This window comes from Portunus trituberculatus, chromosome 40, assembly GCF_017591435.1.
Source record: "Portunus trituberculatus isolate SZX2019 chromosome 40, ASM1759143v1, whole genome shotgun sequence".
NCBI classification, from domain to species: Eukaryota; Metazoa; Arthropoda; class Malacostraca; order Decapoda; family Portunidae; genus Portunus; species Portunus trituberculatus.
This window is the reverse complement of record NC_059294.1, coordinates 3,062,501-3,082,500: the sequence shown is the minus strand read 5'-3', so window position 1 is coordinate 3,082,500 and position 20,000 is coordinate 3,062,501. Positions and strand designations below refer to the sequence as shown.

General features: G+C 39.0%; 1 protein-coding gene across 1 annotated transcript in view; it reads right to left on the bottom strand.

Moving 5' to 3' along the window:
* LOC123516241 (roundabout homolog 1-like) overlaps positions 1 to 20,000 on the bottom strand; it is a 25,719-nt gene that overhangs the window by 2,333 nt on the left and 3,386 nt on the right. The window contains exons 2-8 of the mRNA XM_045275472.1: positions 7,609 to 7,794; positions 6,286 to 6,359; positions 6,005 to 6,154; positions 5,400 to 5,543; positions 4,186 to 4,326; positions 3,690 to 3,936; positions 2,074 to 2,201 (exon numbers count right to left, since the gene is read on the bottom strand). Coding sequence (XP_045131407.1) covers positions 2,074 to 2,201; positions 3,690 to 3,936; positions 4,186 to 4,326; positions 5,400 to 5,543; positions 6,005 to 6,154; positions 6,286 to 6,359; positions 7,609 to 7,794 — 1,070 coding nt within the window. The remainder of the gene's footprint in view (positions 1 to 2,073; positions 2,202 to 3,689; positions 3,937 to 4,185; positions 4,327 to 5,399; positions 5,544 to 6,004; positions 6,155 to 6,285; positions 6,360 to 7,608; positions 7,795 to 20,000) is intronic.

The window sequence follows — 20,000 nt, the reverse complement described above, 5'->3', positions numbered from 1 at the left end:
TTGGTTGAATGGACCGCATTGCTACATTAGTGAATAAACTAAACCCAGTAGAACGTCATTTAATTAATGTTCAATTGACTAAGAGTTAATCAGCGAGTCACTGTGGTGGATCAGTGGGCCAAATGATTTCCAGAGTTAGCGAGACATCCATGTAGGATACAGCGATATGCAAGTATTTTGACGTAAACGGTGCAATACATTTATCTTATTTTTTTCTTCATCTTTTTCTCTTGTAATGATAACATTTTGAGTCGCCGCTTGTAAGGCCTCTTATAGAATTACATCCCTGGAAATTCGGTATGAGAGACAAAAAAATACGTTACTACTCACTGGCAATTTTAATGGAGTCAGTTGTCTTTCTACACCAGACAAATTGGAGACCCATGGTGTTCGTCCAGTACAGACGTTTCAGCTTTGTAAACGTTTCCATCGAACTCAAGCAAGGTATCACATCATCCAAGAGTGGCAGCTCTACATACACTGTTGTAACTCTCAGAGCTAACTCCCAGGACTCAATATGTACCCTTAATTAAACTTATAATGAATTAACTGTTCGCCAGTTTCTCCCACTTACCTGCCAGTCAATTACACAAAGATGATTTACTTTCTGGCCACCATCACGCCTTATTATTGTTGTTGTTGTTGTTGTTGTTGTTGTTTTTATTATCATTATTATTCTATTTATAATGATGATGATAATAATAATGATAATAATAATAATAATAATAATAATAATAATAATAATAATAATAATAATAATGATAATTAATATTGTTTGTTATCTGTTATTATATTTCCTCTTCACTTTACAACGCCGAGACTCATATTCTATACTAGTATACTTTCAAGTGAGGACTGTGATACTGAACGTTATCACATGCCTTGAGGTTGCGAGAAAACTCCTTAGATGGATATAAAACACCCAAGTTGGCAAAGCCCTTTGGCGAGCCGTTACCACCTTCATGGTTCTCGCACCTCCTCACAGTATTATCACGCCGCCGCAGATTACTGTGAGGGCTTCTAGTTCATGAACCATTTTATTTTCAACTCAGAGTTTTTAAGTGTATCACCTTTGCACTCTCCTGCTGCTAAAAGTACCAGTAATGAAAGTAATCAAATGAAAATAGTAAAAGAACACAACGTACACACAGCCAAGAGTAGCCAGGCAGCTGGTTTTGAAATGTTCCTGCATGATATTGCAAGTAAAAGGCAACTTTGTTAGCTTTGATACATCCCTTAGTTCCTCTTAATGTTAGCTTCATAGCTTAATGTTAACTTCATCTATCACTTTTGCTATTTTATTTTGATGAATATTGTAAACTTATGTGTTTGAAAATCAGATTGGCAACTGCATGGTAGTTTGTTCTCGGACACTGAAATCACAGCTTCTGCATCTGACTCAAATTTTTTTAAGCGTAGAGAGTAGCATGATTCTGTTCAAGGGTCTGTGTGGCTGCTAGATTATCTTTGACAGTAAAAGTACTGTTGATTCAGTGTTTTTCTCCTATATTGATTTCATTTATATGCTAGTCGTTCAGAGTTTGAATACCCGAACAGGAAAAGGCACTTTGGATGAACAGCTTCTTCTGTTCTAGTAGAGAATAGGTACTGAGATGCAAGCCGAAGTATGAACTTGTCTGGTAATCATGCTACTGTTTATTAAAGAGCTTGAGTTTTGTCTTCGTTTATCTTCAGTGTACTCTACATAAGCACTTTAAATGGCGTGCAAGTATCAGCATTCAGTATTTACCTGAGTACCAATTTCTTCTCATCGGGCCGTGGTCAGCGTGTGTCGCGTCTCATGGGTTACCAAAGCAAGCCGCAATAGATTGTTTCCTGGCCACTCGTTGTGTTCCAAACTTGCTGTGTTAAATGTTACAATTGTCACAACTCCGAAAATGTTAATTAGTCTTGTATTTATTACTTACATTTACACACACACACACACACACACACACACACACACACACACACACACACACACACACACACACACACACACACACACACACACAACGACAGTATGAGTGCCCACACCGGCAAGCTAAGAAGTACAAAATGAACAACACTGACCATATATATACGGTACTGCAGGCGGTACATGACGATGGGCGTGTGGCTCTCCGTCCGCCAAACTATGGTGTACGAGGTAAGGTCTGCTCCTGCTGAACTGCTTGTGATTCTTGGCACTTTGGGAACTCCTGCAATAGTTGCCACCACCACCACCACCACCACCGGTAATACAATCATTAGTACGGAGATCAACGCACTTATGATTGCAAAAAGGGTACTAATGATATAATCATCGTAGCCATGTTTGGCTCATTGACGATTGTTTAAGTTGGTAAATTTGATAAGAATAGGAAAGCAGACATGATGCAAGATTCCTGAAGTTTGATGAAGATTAGATTATTGTGCTTAATTCTAGCCGTCTGTTTTATCTTAAAAAAGAAAAAAAAGGAAACACTATAGATAAATGTTTTTTTTTTATAGACAAACAATAAACTAATCAAGTAATTAACTAATGAAATAAAGAAATAAATGGGAAAGGTAGATAAAGAATCAAAAGAATGAGCTGATAAATAAGTAGAATTAAAATCTTAAAGATACCTTCCCTCCTCTCGCTCCCTCGTCTGTATTTATTTTTTTTTACGCGCTGGTAACATAGATGGGAATCACAACCAACTCTGGGATCGCGGGCACCACAGCTTGTGGTGCTTTCCTGCATGTGAACTTTGTTTTTCCATTTTTTTTCTTTTATGTCATAGTTTATAGCGCCTCTACGTATGCTTAAAAGAGTATGGGAAGCGCTGTTAAACTTCCACCCATTAGCAGCCCTGCCAATTTTATTTATAGTGGTACCCATATCAGGGCCCATATCACCACCCAAGCGCATCTTTGGTGTACGGAAATTACGCCTCCACCTATAACCTGGGTATCATGGTGACATGTAGGTAACTTTAAACCATTCGACAAATGACAAAAGTTTCAAGCCAGTACGTGGCGGGATACGAACCTACGCAATTAGAAAAATGTTTAAATTCTTCGACGGATGTCTAATCTAAGAGCGCTTTTTTTCCACTCCAGGTGTGTCGCAAAGTTATCAGTCAGTGGAAATGTGATGAAAAATAAATTAAATAAAACAAATTAATTCAACAAATCTTGCAGCGGGAGGCTACGTGCTTGTCATTGTTAGAAGGTAGTCTTATTTTGTTTCACATTATAGGTATTTTACACTATTCTTTTGCTCTAGTACGTATGTAGATGAGAAAGCAACTTAAAAAATGAAAAAAAGAAAGATAAAAATATTCGAGCTATACTGACGTATATTGTGAAATACAATTGGAACACGAGGAATTTTACCATCCACCAGCAGCAACCTCTGCTGAATGATGCTACCTATAAACTCTTTAGGATGTTTGCTGAAATCATATCGTAATATCTTGATGCGATACTGTGGTGGTTCATGTATTATGTGTGCTGGGGAAAAAATCACTTGGCTTGGTAAGGATGAAAAATAATTCTCTCCCCACCACACCCGCAATGCTTCCGACTGAGAAAGAGAATAAAAAAAGCTTTCGGTGAGGAGACTGCCGAAGTTCATATTGAGAAACTATTTTTAAACCATAGAAAAGATAAACTAAAGTTTTAGAAAATATATGACAAAAGCTTTAGTAATATAATCTTGCCCGTAAGTCTGAGAGTTTTCTTGATGCTGCCCAGTGCGTTTTTAGCAGTACAGGAGTAGTCCCCGAAGTCGTCCTGCCTGACGGTGAAGATGGTGAGGGTGTGGCGGTGCAGGTTGTGCTGGTAGGACACGTGTGAGTCAAGAATCAAAGGGTTGTCTTCCTTGGTCCAGGTGATGGTGGGCGTTGGGCGACCGTGAACTACACACGTGAGAGACGCCTCGTCACCCTCACCAGTGTGCAGGATGGCCTGCGGCAGGGCGTAGTGTTTTGTTAGTGGATGACCGCAGGCTGCAAAATGTAAGATGTCACGTCTTTTACTTGATGTTATTTACGCATATATGTGTGGTGGTGATGGCAATGGTAAAAATTAAGAAACTTCTCTTAGTTAATTTGTTTAACGAAAAATGAAAAAAATGGAAAATGATTTTGAGTGTCCCGAGCACAGGACGAACCACTTTGACAGGTAGCAATATGGTTATCACCAAGGGGTACTTGCCTCCTCCGTGATGATGTCCGGCGGGTATTGCACCTCGATGGCCATGGTAGTGGCCGAGGGTTGGCCCACACCGTTAGAGGCTGTGCACACATAGGTTCCCTCCACGTGCCGGTCAACTCCCTCTAGAGTGAGACTCAGGCCCTGCCAGTTGAGGTTTTCTTTCACCATTACTTGTCATGATACATGTGTTATTACTAAATAGTGATGACATTATCATGTTGTAGTGTGTATTTCGCATCATATTTGCGGTTTCTTTTAGAACGGTATGCTTTGTGTATGAGTAAGCAAAGGAGGAAGTATACTACAATGAATACCTGGATAAACTGGCTATTCTCTGTCTGCCTTTTCATAAACATGGCTTCCTCTAGTGGTGCACTCCTGTAGGTTACTGCCACTGGCTGAGAAAACCTAGCTGATCGTGTTACATAGCAGTGTTCTTTTGAGTCATGCGTCATCCATCATGGCTGCACACTGCATTTGAACGGACAGATCAAAGAATAATGAAATCGTTGATTTTAGAGACATTTCAGATCTTTCCAAAAATACAGCCTCCCTTTGCATGCTTCACTTATTTATTCATCAGTTTTTGCATCAATGGATTTATTTAGTTAATTACTCCCTTACTTTTATCTGCTTATTCTTTATTGCAGGATGTCTTCCACTGTTGCAAGTTTGCTATAACATTTTTACACGATGGGAGCGATTCGCCGGATATTTTTTTTTCTCAATTTTTTATTAAGGTTGTTATACTAGCAGTCGAAAAAAGTGATAAGTGGTTCCTGCCACAAAGTAAAAGCTACTTGTTTAGATTGATTGTACAGAACAGTCGTGATCTCGTAGATCTCAGCAAGGAAAATGAACAAAGGCAAGACTTTTTGAAATATATTCGTCAGATATCAAGTAAACGATTTGTTTTTTTTTTTCCAAGAAATACTAATATTCTCATATTGTTCATAAATAGACCATGTATAGGGAGGTTTATTCACTTTAAATCTCCAACATCACTGAGATCTCAGGGAAAAGAAAGGATGCAATTGGTTTAGCCTAGATTAGTAATTGATCATTTTACGAAATTATTTACCGTTTTATTGAATTCATTTCTTTGTCGCTTGATGTAACCTACAAATGAATAAAAAGTTGCTTTAGAAATTGTACATGGTCATGTATTTGAGAGGATTGTTACCAATCGGGATGTCGAGCTGCAAATTAATTACCTCCACGGCTTGAGCCCCGGAAGGAAGGTGACCCTGCTGGCGGCTCCAGCTGATGGCGGCTGGGGGATTGCCGTCAGCTTGGCACTCCAGAGTTACACCCGATCCCTGCACTACTTGCTGCACGGCCGGGCTGACCCTCCTCACCTGTAGTACAAAAGGGGGAGGCACAGCAAAGGGAATATTAACAATAATAACACATACTTGGATCAAAATGATGGAAGTTTGATTCTCACTCCCAAAAGTCCTTCACTGTCTCATGGTGATGCATTTTTGAAAAAAGTGAATGGATATGAACCATAAACACAAGTCTCTGCTTTTACTTACATTTCGAGTGAAAGTTGTGACATCACAAATGAATTTTTCGTATCCCTAAAATCAGATGTGATACTTTAATTGATAAGTCGTTTACTTCTTCATTATCAAGCTAATCAAGAAGTTACCAATTTCCTTACTATTTTCCACTTCATTTCGTCACATCTCAGTTATTCACTTTATTTTATGTTACAATGAAGTTGACTGATGTAATTTCTATCTAACTAAACACTATCCAGCATGCTTCCTGATGCCGCGTTGAAAACAGACAGCGATGGACTGACGCACCGTACCGTAGCAGGGTACTGCACGTCCAGTGTGTGTATCAACTCTTTGGCCGGGGACGTCTCGATGCGACACACGTACTTGCCGGCGTGACTTCTTCGTACTCCGCGCAGTGTGAAGGAGTTCCCGCTCTTGATCAGTCTTTTGGAGGGCTTCAGCTTCAGTGGTAACAGTCGTGCGTTATCAAGTGAACAGACTTTTTTTCAGATATGAACGTGATTATAAAAAATCGAGAAAGAACAATATTTTCAAATAACGAAACAAGTGTAGTGACTATAGCAGTACTTACAGCCATGTTTCCTACGAAAAGCATTCGATGTTCACCGTTGGGCAGAGCATGTTTGAACATTAACACATGGCTTCCTGAAAGTACGTCATACATACACTCTTGCGTTTATCTTTATATCAGACAATCTATTTACCCATCTATCCGTCTATCTATCCTATCTCTCTTTCTCTCTCTCCTCTCTCTCTCTCTCTCTCTCTCTCTCTCTCTCTCTCTCTCTCTCTCTCTCTCTCTCTCTCTCTCTCTCTCTCTCTCTCTCTCTCTATATATATATATATATATATATATATATATATATATATATATATATATATATATATATATATATATATATATATATATATATATATATATATATATATATATATATATATATATATATATATATATATATATATATATATATATATATATATATATATATATATATATATATATATATATATATATATATATATATATATATATATATATATATATATATATATATATATATATATATATATATATATATATATATATATATATATATATATATATATATATATATATATATATATATATATATATATATATATATATATATATATATATATATATATATATATATATATATATATATATATATATATATATATATATATATATAAAGTAACCTGAAGAACATAGTCTAATTTGAGATGAATAGCCCAATTTGAAAACAATGATCTTGTGTTCTTGATTTTTGTACAACATGACCTGCACTCCGAAACTAATGATGAGACTTTCTCTGAAGTAGCTTCATTGTAATTCTCTCATAAAGTAACGCTTGAATAATGCATCGGAAACCTGACACAAGCTTAATGTAAACAAGCTAAGATTGGTGTGTTCACTGAATACAAAAGTATATGCTAATAAGACAGTGAAAAATCGTTCCACAAAGAAGTGGCTGTGTTTATGACGTGTATACCATATAGGTTCTCCGTTTATTTTTTTTTCGCTGTGCCTATGTTATTTCAGTAGCAATTAATAAGAAGCTAATTGTTATTATCCCACACACTTGACAATAGTTGAATATGGTGTAAGTATTTATTTATTATTTTTTCATATATAATTAATCAATGAGTGCTCGCCGGCCACACTAAATCAACTGGCGGGCCACTTGTGCCTCGCGGACTGATGTACATCATGAATCTTATGTTGGAAAATGTGTGTGTGTGTGTGTGTGTGTGTGTGTGTGTGTGTGTGTGTGTGTGTGTGTGTGTGTGTGTGTGTGTGTGTGTGTGTGTGTGTGTGTGTGTGTGTGTGTGTGTGTGTGTGTGTACACGCTTGTGCGCCTTTACTGACCTTGGTTCTTCATTTGGCACGGGAAGGTTATGTCCCCGCCCACCTCCACCGAGAAGTGCTGGCTGGCGGCGGTGAAGGAAGGCAGCAGTGTCTCTGAGGACACGTGTCCCTCCTCGTCTTGGCTCTGCTCCTCCGCTACATGCTGCTCGTACACGTAGCGATCTAACAAGTCTTGTTGGGAATGTGCTGCGCACCAAACAGTCAATTGTTATTTACGTGAGAATTCATTAGCAAATACATATGCAATATATATGTTTATATATATATATATATATATATATATATATATATATATATATATATATATATATATATATATATATATATATATATATATGTGTGTGTGTGTGTGTGTGTGTGTGTGTGTGTGTGTGTGTGTGGGTGTGTGTGTGTGTACACATGCGTATTAGTTTAGGAATTGTCATACGATATATTTTATAGGTGGAAAACTCTACCTTACATAAATCACGACAAAACGTGCTTCAGAGTATATTTTGGGTGATCGTTTTCACAAATATGACTCAGATATTTTTTTGAAACATGATGCTGATGTTCCGTCATTTGTTAGAAGAAAACTGACAAAACTTTTTCATCATAATATGTTGAACTGGCGGCGCTTGATTTATGTTTAATGTTTTACCTGCGTCGCTGTTTTATTATTTGAGCATTTCACTTAATTTTTAATTTTCTTTAGTACTTTCGTGCTCAATGAAATTTTACTTGGCCTTTCATCCTTGCCTGTTCTCTCATCATTTAGAGGGAAGACGTGAAGTCACCGCACTCCAGCGAAACGGTGCTTTTTTTTTTTTCCTACTGTATTTCTTGTGGTATCAGTCAAGTGGCGTTGTATTTTACTAGTTTTTATTTTTTTGTCTGTCAGTCTAAGAGTATTTTCTTTTTTCCAACCAACGTTTCATCCATCCATACTTTCATATATTCATCTGTCCATTCCTCGATCTCTGTAGTTATGTTCTTTTCTCTAATGCATACCAAACTGTCAAGTGAATAGTCAAGTAGTGTTCTGAAGTGCTGAATCAACACAGTGACATTATTTTGCCCTCTCCATTCACTCTGGTGGCCTGCATGAATGTAGTGGGAATTCTTGTCCTTATGACTGTATCGTCTGGTGCGCATCTGGCTGACGACTCTTTCCCAGAAGGTCTAGACAGCACAAGAAAACTTTCATCGCGATTATCTTAGAGGGCATTTTTTGAGCGGCACTTTATTGTCTCTTCTCCATGTTTGTGGTGAAGAAGAAAACAGAATCCGCAACTCTAGTCATCCAGTGGCGGGACTTATATAGATCAGGAAGTGCAGGTTAGTAGGTCTTACATGTATTATTTTTCGATTTTTTCCCTTCATTTAATTCTTATATCTAATTGTACTTGTTTGGTACATTATGATTTACTATTTTACACTTACTAAGTACGACTTCCTCCTTTGGTTTTGATCACATTGAGAAAAAAGTATAGCAAACGTGCCCCACTAATTATTCGCAATACTGATGGCGCTGTGCTGGTGATATATTCTTGGAAAATATCAGGCACCATCATAAAGTGATTTGTTTACAAGAAATGACTTCCCAGGTAGTCTCTTTTGCAGTATTTCCCTTTGGTTCCGTCCCTAACATTGTGACATTTTAATGCATTTACGTCACAATGTTGCAACTAATTCAGTATCTTTATTATTGTGACTGCCAGTTCGATTCAGTTTCGTTCGGCATCTCTTAAACATATGCGTAAGAAAAGGACATGGGTTACGGTGCTCTCATCCTTTCCTCAATTTATTACTTATTTTTTCACAATGATAACAATTAACACAGATGTCTCTAAATGAACCGGAAACCTACCGATATTTTGGAGTAGGGACACATTATTCATCAGGGAAGGAGTGTCCCGCTGTTCTGAAGATTAGCAACACTGAGGTGTGTGTGTGTGTGTGTGTGTGTGTGTGTGTGTGTGTGTGTGTGTGTGTGTGTGTGTGTGTGTGTGTGTGTGTGTGTGTGTGTGTGTAAGAGAGAGAGAGAGAGAGAGAGAGAGAGAGAGAGAGAGAGAGAGAGAGAGAGAGAGAGAGAGAGAGAGAGAGAGAGAGAGAGAGAGAGAGAGAGAGAGAGAGAGAGAGAGAGAGAGAGAGAGAGAGAGAGAGAGAGAGAGAGAGAGAGAGAGAGAGAGAGAGAGAGAGAGAGAGAGAGAGAGAGAGAGAAGGGGGGGGAGGGGGTTCAATACAACACTCAACGATAAATCAAGTGTCGAGAGCTATTGTGAGAGAGTTTGTGTATATTTGGTTCATTATTCTCATTGTGTGGCTTTACAATTTACACCCGACTCTCTCTCTCTCTCTCTCTCTCTCTCTCTCTCTGGCTTCTGTACTCGTGGTATTTTCCTCCTGGGCTTTACACACTTCCAACGTGGTAAACATATTTCGCCTCGGTATCAACTTCCAGGTCATACATTTTCTGTGTGTGCAATAACCGACCTGGAACCGGCCATGACGTTCTTCTTACGACATATTTCACCATTTTTACTTCCTCACTAAAGGATGCTGACTAGAGTACCGCCAACGTTCGTAAATCCAGGATAATGTATGCAAATTCGTTGTCTTAGGTCCACAGCAAACACCAGAATTGTAAGCAGTTGTGTTGTTTAAATCTAGTGAAGGTTGAGGGTGAGGATGCTGCACCATATCAGTGACTTTCAACATTTTTAGTACTGCATCTTTTGCAGAATCGTGAATGCCTGACGTCCCTTTTTGCCATTCCTAATGAGAAGAGAGAGAGAGAGAGAGAGAGAGAGAGAGAGAGAGAGAGAGAGAGAGAGAGAGAGAGAGCTGAACTATGGCAATTACACGAATACAAAAGTCAGTCGAGTTTCAGTAAGATCTTATCAATGTTTTGTTGGGAGATTGCAAGTTTTTAAGAAAGTTGAGCACAGAGCAAAGCAAGCTGTTTTGTAGTTTTTCTGTCAAGGCGATAAAAGAAGGTGCAAGTTAATGGCTTCAGTGGGAATGGAAGGGAGAGTTGTGTGACGTGGATTTGGAATGGACGACTTGCCTTTTTGATAATTTTTCGCGAACAGGTACCGTGTAAAAAGTGGAAGCAGGTAACAGGATGAGCAAAGTGTCGCAATTATGGGGGTCTGAAGGCAACTCACTGAAGGAGAACAACTACTGAGATGCTCATTCGGTCGTTATCTTTATTCAGTGCCACGTGGGAAGAAGCCTTCAAATAAAGGAAATGAAGCACTCAATCCTCAATCCTCATCTGTTAACGATTTTTTTTTTATATTCATTAATTTGTATGTTGTTGTTGCTGTTGGTGTTGTGTTTCTTCATTCATTTAGCTATCAATTTATCTTGATTTATTTGCTATGTAATTCTCGGCATGTGTCGCCGCCGTGGTACCGAGCTGAAGTTTGAGGAATGTCGATTTTCTTCCTGTATGTGTTCCCTGCGAGACCAAACAGCGATTCTAAGTATTGTTGGCCAATTTATTTTCTCGTGGAATCTGACGACCAAGCAATCTACGTAACTAACTTTAACATTTCCGTTGTATTTTTCGCGATTGCTAGTAGAAAAAAGCACATGCACTAACATGTACGAGTAAATTTCGTGTTGTGATCGATGCATTCGCTGTGTGGTTTAGACTTTAGAGGAATTGGTAAGTAATCCGTTTAATCTAGGCTCATAGTTCATAAATGGAGATAAACGTCGCCTATCATAATGTTCTTACCATTATTCAGATTTTATATTACAATATATCTTAGATTCAACTTGAGATCAATTCTTTAATACGGAAGTATATAAATGGGTGAATAAACTTATATATCTATGCATTCTGTATTTTCATGGTAATCCCGGAACATTTTTTTTTCTATATAACAGTTTTCCTCTCGGAAGGATTCTGTTGACATGTTTCTCTTTTCCTCTTTCCTTAACCAGATTAAAAGTGGAGGGAATGGAGTGAGGGTCATGGAGACATGACCTGAAAGGTTAAGTTTCTTTCCTCTCATGCGACACAGGGAACACGGACACTTATTACGTAGAGTTGGATGTGTTTACTCATGAATGAAATGGACAAAAACTTAAAAGCGCTCTTCTCAGCAAAATAAGTTAATGAAAGTTTCAGGACGTAAATTAAAATTTGTCTTTTAAAAAAGATATTTTGAAATGTTTAAAGTAGACAACCCATCGTGGAGACGTGGATTGGAGGAAGGAGCATAACTTTGTGAGGAGGAATGCTATCAGGAGGGCAGCGGAGTGCGGGAGGGAGGATTACTTTGTGCAGCGAGGGGCGGGAAAGAAGCTAACGACGAGGGAGAAAGCCTCGCCACCTGAACCACAGCGAGAACGGCTTGCCAAATGAAAATACGATAACGTATGTCTGACATGCTTGTAATTTGCTCGAAGTCTTTTTGTGTACATCCTTATATTTCTAATAAGTCTTGCTTGCATTTAAAAGTGGATTTTTTTTTTACATGAAGTCATAAGAAATCAGAACTGTTTTTGAAATATTGCGAACTATATGGAAACCTATGCAGTATTTGTGGTTTGTGTGCTGACATGAAAAAAAAAAAAATCGCTTTTGGATGTTGATCAGCTGCTCAGACTGTTTCTCTCTCTCCATTATATAAATAAAAAAGAAGAGAAATAAAGAAAGTGATTATAGTAAACACCGCTCCACTGACACGTCTCGACACTATTTTTGTCCAGTCAGGTTTCTCGTACTTGTGATGGTAGCCCCTCCAGATGGGAGTTGGTCGACACTCTGGCCTCCTGAATCTAGGATGGAAACTACTGTTATGGGACTGAATGTCGATAGCGTTCTTGCAGTTAACCCGACAATGCAAAACTCTCTCAAGGCACGTGCCTGTGCTCCAGACTTGCACCATTTTCGATGCGCTAGACGTGTCGAAATAGTACCGAGATGCTCAGAACTTTTCCCTCCGAGTACAGGTTTTGGAGGTAGAGGATCGTTGTTACTACGTTGGTTGGTAAAGAATCATCCACTGTTGAGGCTGAGCCATTCCATCACGTTGGTCATTTTGTTTGGAGTATGAATGATACTATTACACTTCAATTTTTATTTATTTTTTCCCTATCTTTCGCCACACATGGATGTTAGTGACAATGCTGCATATTCATATTCTATGAGAAATATCGAGACAGCGTTACTAAGATGCCTATTAATCAGTCTAACAGTTGGGACATGTGGAAGCTCTTATTGATGTTTTCCCTTTTAAAATGATGACGATCTACACCAGACAACTCTGTACGCTTTTTATTACTTGTTATTCTCATTTCACAAATCTAGCTAACTCATGAACTTCGAATTAAAAGAAGAGGAAAAATAGATAGATGGATAGTTAGATATAGATAAATAGACAAATAGATAATAAAAGTGTTTAAGCTATGATATGAGAAACAGTACCGACGGCAGTGGGCAGAAAGGCTACTTTCAAGCTTTCACCGTATTGGCGACGCTTTCCCTTCCAGTAGTCAGCTCTGACACGACGAAACTGTATTCTGGGTGTGAATGATGAACATCTTCATTAGCGAGAGTATCAGGGACGAGAGTGAGTGACTGGCACACCACGTTACTGGACGCTTCGCTAGATGTGTGTTGCTGTTGTGTGAATCTATGAATACACATCTCTTTTACATTTGGTTCATTAATTATTATAATAATCAACCCATTATGACAGATAATTTGGAAATATAAAACGAGAGTATTCTTTTGTATGATTGCCTGAAACGTCGTGGATCGTCAGGTATGGTGGCAGCGACTGGCAGTGTTCCTGAAATCTTAGACAGGGCTAGGAGGGATGTATAGGTCGAGTGTGAAGGATTTGGCTAGGTAGCAGAGTGCCTGGTGTCATAAAGGAGGCGGGACGTGCAGTGTGGGAGGGCAAGCTGGGTGCAAGGCACTGCTACACTTTACATTAAATACAAAGAGATTACATCGAAATTTTTTCTTTCAACGTTCACTCTGATATGTTGCAGGTTCTGCTTTACTAAATGAAAATACATGAAAGTGCCTGCTTGTTTATTTCTGACACGTTCTTTTTAACCATGATTATATTCCCTGTCCTGTCACCAGGGACATGCTATTGATTACGACTTCTCTCTGTATATTGTAGTCTAGATAATTCAGAAAACACTATTCAATACAGATATCCTCTCTTCTATATATATATTTTTTGTGAATAACCAGCTTCCAAGAAAGTTATTTCTTTCGCCTTGCTCGTCATCTAGCCCTGACACCCTCTGTACGTGTGGCGGAAAGTGGTTTTCCAGGAAAGGCCCTTTGATATCGACTTTTAAACCTCCAGTTTTTGTCTGAAACTGCAACGACATGGCGGATAAAACTCCCCGTTTCCTTAATATCACAGGCCTTCGTCGCTGCCAGTCTGACAATGCCAGGAAACTTCATGTGATACGATATATATATATATATATATATATATATATATATATATATATATATATATATATATATATATATATATATATATATATATATATATATATATATATATATATATATATATATATATATATATATATATATATATATATATATATATATTGATTCGATAAAATTAGATATGCACTGAGGGTGTCACGGAAGGAAAATCACACACACACACACACACACACACACACACACACACACACACACACACACACACACACACACACACACACACACACACACACACACACACACACACACACACACACACACACACACACACAATGATTATAGGAATCATTTTGTCGACCAGAGAGAGAGAGAGAGAGAGAGAGAGAGAGAGAGAGAGAGAGAGAGAGAGAGAGAGAGATGCTTGTGGGTCAAGTTGTTGAGTTTTTATGCTTGGTACTCAGCTATGAAAAAGGTGGTGTTAGCGTGGTGTTCGCTTCATGGAGGAGGTGATGGTCTTTTCAAGGGTATAGTGCGCTCATTGTGGTAACCACAAACCTGGCTGACGTACCTCAATACATGGATTTAGTGTGGCACTTCTTCCCACCGTCGTATGTGTATGTCATTAGTTATAAGTCTGACATTTGTATTACTGTCAGTCCATGTTTCCTGCAAAGAAATGTTCACTTCCGATATCGTAACTTAGAGAGATGCTGTCGGCTTTGTACAGACTGACGTGATGAGGCGATGGCTTTCTCCAGCCACCATATTTTTTCCCTACCAGAGGCAAACCACTCGTGGCCTCTTCTTCCTGCGTCCCCATCGCTGCTCCTGTTCCCAGTATCTGACCTAGAGAGGGGCATTTTACTACTCTGTACGAGTTAATATGAGAACGAGAGAGAGAGAAAGAGAGAGAGAGAGAGAGAGAGAGAGAGAGAGAGAGAGAGAGAGAGAGAGAGAGAGAGAGAGAGAGAGAGAGAGAGAGAGAGAGAGAGAGAGAGAGAGAGAGAGAGAGAGAGAGATGTATATTTAGAAAAAAGTAAATAGAATTTAAACAAAATTTATGGGCCCAAAGAATTTCTTCCTATAAGTTCAGGTTGTTGTTTTTTTTGGACTGTAATTTTTTTTTCTTTTATCTAGCAGCCACTCCAAAAGTGTGTGTGTGTGTGTGTGTGTGTGTGTGTAATTCACTGTTTGATCTGCTGCAGTCTCTGACGAGACAGTCAGACGTTACCCTACGGAACGACCTCAGAGCTCATTATTTCCGATCTTCGGATAGGTCTGAGACCAGGCACACACCACACACCGGGACAACAAGGTCACAACTCCTCGATTTACATCCCGTACCTACTCACTGCTAGGTGAACAGGGGCTACACGTCAAAGGAGACACACCCAAATATCTCCACCCGGCCGAGGAATCGAACCCCGGTCATCTGACTTGTGAAGCCAGCGCTCTAACCACTGAGCTACCGGGCCATGTGTGTGTGTGTGTGTGTGTGTGTGTGTGTGTGTGTGTGTGTGTGTGTGTGTGTGTTAGAACAAAATCACAAATTAGGCAGGTGCACCATACGACCACTAACACCATGGCCTCACAGGAGCACTCTCATTGGCATTGCCATTGTGAAATATTGCATAGCTGTTATGTCTATCTATGTATCTATCCAGTCTCTCTCTCTCTCTCTCTCTCTCTCTCTCTCTCTCTCTCTCTCTCTCTCTCTCTCTCTCTCTCTCTCTCTCTCTCTCTCTCTCTCTCTCTCTCTCTCTCTCTTTTTATTAGTCCGGTGAAGGGCACAACAAAATAAAAAGCAAGAAGAGCCTCTTAAAAAAAAAGGAACATGCGTAGAAGAATCCAATGTATTGTCCAAACTGGTTTCTGAGGTACCCAGCTGTTCCTCTGTTAAAGTAGCTGAAGCAAAAAGAGAGAATTTCACAATTTTCCAGTGAGAACATAACGGCCTCATGTATGAATGAGGTAGATAGCTCCGGAGAACACAAAGAGAAATTGATCGCGCAGAGCAGGTTGTTCTGAGGCTAGCTTGCAAAATGATAAATGGATAGTCGACGAAGTTTAGTTTCATCATTACTCTGAGAAGAGGTCAGAGACTGAAAACAACAACATGTATTACACACGTGTCTTCGCAACGGCTGCACTTCCGTTTACTTTTGCAATAAAGATAAATAAGTGGAAACAATTGGAGTTAATTAGCTCTATGCCTCACACAAGGTCTGCTTTACCTGCTGCTTCGCCTGAGTTGGACAAAGCTGCAGTAGTATAGTGATCTCAGCGTGTGTTTGCTCAAGGCGCCTCAAGGCCAGCTGGTGTTCGCGGCGGCTGTCAGCACCCTGCACTCCTGCCTCTCAGCGCCGCCCGCTTCTCCGCAACCTGCCGTGAACGGTGTGTGTGTGTGTGTGTGTGTGTGTGTGTGTGTGTGCAGGGCAAATAATGGCTTTAGTATTATGAATGATCCTAATATCTTCACTGCCATTTGATATTTCTTTCATCATAAACCAATGAGATTTTTTATGTTATACAATTAGTTCAAAAAATTTTACTGGCTAAGTACCGGTATTCTTACGTATTCTTTTCTTTTCTTTTTTTTCTATAGATATTCGAAAAGGTTCTCGACAGTAGCTTTAGTGCTGGGAATATATATATATATATATATATATATATATATATATATATATATATATATATATATATATATATATATATATATATATATATATACAACTATCATGATCTGTCATTATTTTCATGTATTTTCTCTCACTTTGTTTAGTACACCTCTCCACCTAACATCCCTCAGTGAGATAAAGTTCTTTCGCACTGAATAATTCTGTCGTATTACTAAGGTTTTTAATTCCCCGCGGAACTTAGGGTGTCCCACTATCAGTACTTTTGTTGTCATTAATCACCAGCATTTGCATTATAATGACTTTTTCTGGTTATCTGTAATGGCTTTCCTGCAACGTGCCTGTTGGGTTCATCCTTCTTAGTCATTTCCCCTTCCCGTTTTCTTCACTTTCCAGGACATTAAAGATTAGATGTTATCGAATATACAAAAAGGAAGGAGAGAGAGAGAGAGAGAGAGAGAGAGAGAGAGAGAGAGAGAGAGAGAGAGAGAGAGAGAGAGAGGTGTAGTGGTTGAAAATAGACAGCTTGATAGATAAGCAAATGGATAAATAGATATAGAGATTGAGTGATATAAACAAAGACTAATAGATCGAATTACATAGATGGATTCGTCTCCCAGAACTTGATAAAAAGATGTTTGTCTCGTCAATGCAAAGACGTCGTCGCTTGCTGCTGCTGCTTCTACCATACGTACACCTGCTCCGCTATATGCTACACTTGCGGCGCGGTGCCTGCATCCCACTCTTGGTATCAGCTTCCAAGACATATATTTGCTGCGTGTGCAATAACCGAGCAGAAGGTGGTCCCGACTTTCTTCCACCATTTTTCCGACCAAGACACAGATTTTTAGTCTGATAGTGTTGGCGGCGGTAACTCAAAATTGAATACACAAATCTTCCTCTTAAGAACTTCAGCGCCTGTTAGGTAACGCGGGATCCATGCTGTGGAGCGGCAGGTGGCGGGCAAGGCGGCAGGCTGGGAATAGGAACGTGCTGGAACGAGGAAACGAATGACCGTGTATACACTTCCGTGTACACACACACACACACACACACACACACACACACACACACACACACACACACACATGGAAGTGTGCTGAATTTCTGAGGTACAAATGTTTATCAGGTTCCATCTGAATAATGCACATTGGTTTGTGCACAGCAGCGGGCAATGCCTATGTTTTTCTCATTGTGATTGAGAGATATGACTTGTTTTTTTGTTGTTTCCTCCAGAGATATTTAGTTTTCCATTTACAAAGGCAGAAAAAAAGGAAATGTTTTTCAAAACTTAAAATGATTAATGTATTTTACAGTACTAGTAGAACTAGTTATCGGCAACTAACACATAGATATTGGTTAGGTTATAATATATTGTCGTCTTTATAGTAAAATAATCAGTGATCAAGTGAGTTTCGTCTCGACTTTCGTGTCAGTCATGTATCAGTGCACCAGTTTTCATGAAGGAAGCACGACGGACTACCACAGTAACATGATTAACTAAGTGACCATTTATTAACACACAATGGTGCAAACTGTCCACAGTTTGCCAGACCGCGATCTAGACAGTTCCTTTCACCAGTGCCACAACCAAAGAAAGTTTCTGTTGTGAGGACTTTGCGTAATAACCAAGTTATGATTAGATTACTGCGGTAGTGAAAGAAAATGGCCTTCATATATTATCACTGGAACGATTTTTGCAACATCATACATTCATAAGATGTATTACTTTGTACCTTAAAAATTGAAGATAGATAGATAGATAGACAAATATAAAGGTAGGTGGATAGATAGAGAGACAAAGATATTTTTGTTCATCTGTATAAAGTCTTGAAGGATTTTTTTACTTCGCTATGTTTATGTTCACGAGTTGTCTATTTATTATTCTTATGTTATTATACGTGATGAATTATAATTGTTTCAAAATGACATATCAGCGAGTCGTAAGTTATGCAGTGAGTGTCAGAAGACAGTTTTGTTACGTTAAAGGAAGGTTTTTTTTTTTTTTCTGACCAAAGCTAATCAATATACTTTGCATTAATGGCGGAAGGGATCATAAAAATTCAGAGCATTTGGTTGCAAGTTTAATTTAAGGAAATTCATAATCAGTGTTTTTACTGAAATAAAACGGAAAAAAAGAAGTAAAGTAGTATCGGCGCGCGCCGGTTTGCCTGTGCCACAGTTTTTGGGCGTGTTTCTATTCAGCTCACAGAACACTACGAGACGCGGTGCAGAATGTGTCTTTGGAGTGTTCCCCATGTGTAAAGATGAGACACACACACGTACCCACGATGTTTTGAATGCAGGCAGAATTCACCATGAATACATGCAAAAAGATGCGGGCGAGACTGACTGGGCGCCCTGCCTCGATGGTGTTTCCCGCCGCCCGTCATGCTCCTTTACTCATTCTGATCTGCTTGCTGCTGCTGCTGCTGCTCTTGCACACGCACACGCACACACACACACACACACACACACACACACACACACACACACACACACACACACACACACACACACACACACACAAAGTTCTAGTGTCCCTTGCCCAACCTTTGTCGTGAATGAAAACATTGTGTTAACATTTGTGCTAACAAGTTCTGCCTCCTAACCATTAAGCCTTATTATTCTGCTTCCTGCCTTGTCTCCCTTCGCCATTAATGCTAGTGGCTCAAAGATTCAGTGACTGCGCTTGTTTTTTTTTTTTTTTTGTTTTTTCTCACATTGACCTCGGTTCACTGTTTCTGCTGATATGGGTTGATACTGATCGCCGATATTCCTTATTTTCCTGTGTCGTTAACTGTTACTTAATTTCCGTTCAATTATTCCTTATACCTATCTTCCTGTATTTACGTATATATCTCCCTGGCTGGAGGTGCGGCCAACACATTTCAAGCCAATGGACTAAATTTTCCTATTCCTAACCTGGATGAAGAAAAGCTGTTGAATGTGTAAGCTTTGTTTTCATAGTCATCATTATAGTTAGGAATATAATGGAAATCATGCGAGATAGTGATTGCTTGATGTTATGTTGTAGTGAGCACGTAGCTTGTACTTCCTGTTCGGAGGCTGACATCGATACCTAACTGCATTTCATATTAGTATGCTGAGTGTACAGTATGCGTTGGCGAAATATCCATATACTGTTTGTTATTCGAACATCGAAGTTACTTAATGAGTTTCTGGCACGACTAGAATGGATAGAAAAAAAGTGTCAGATTGTATAAATCAGAGAAAAAAGTACCACTTACCAACTATGACCATTGTCAATAGTGATGAATTTCGAGTGTTCCCGAATCTCGTCTTTTCAGATATTATGAACGTCACCTCTCTTT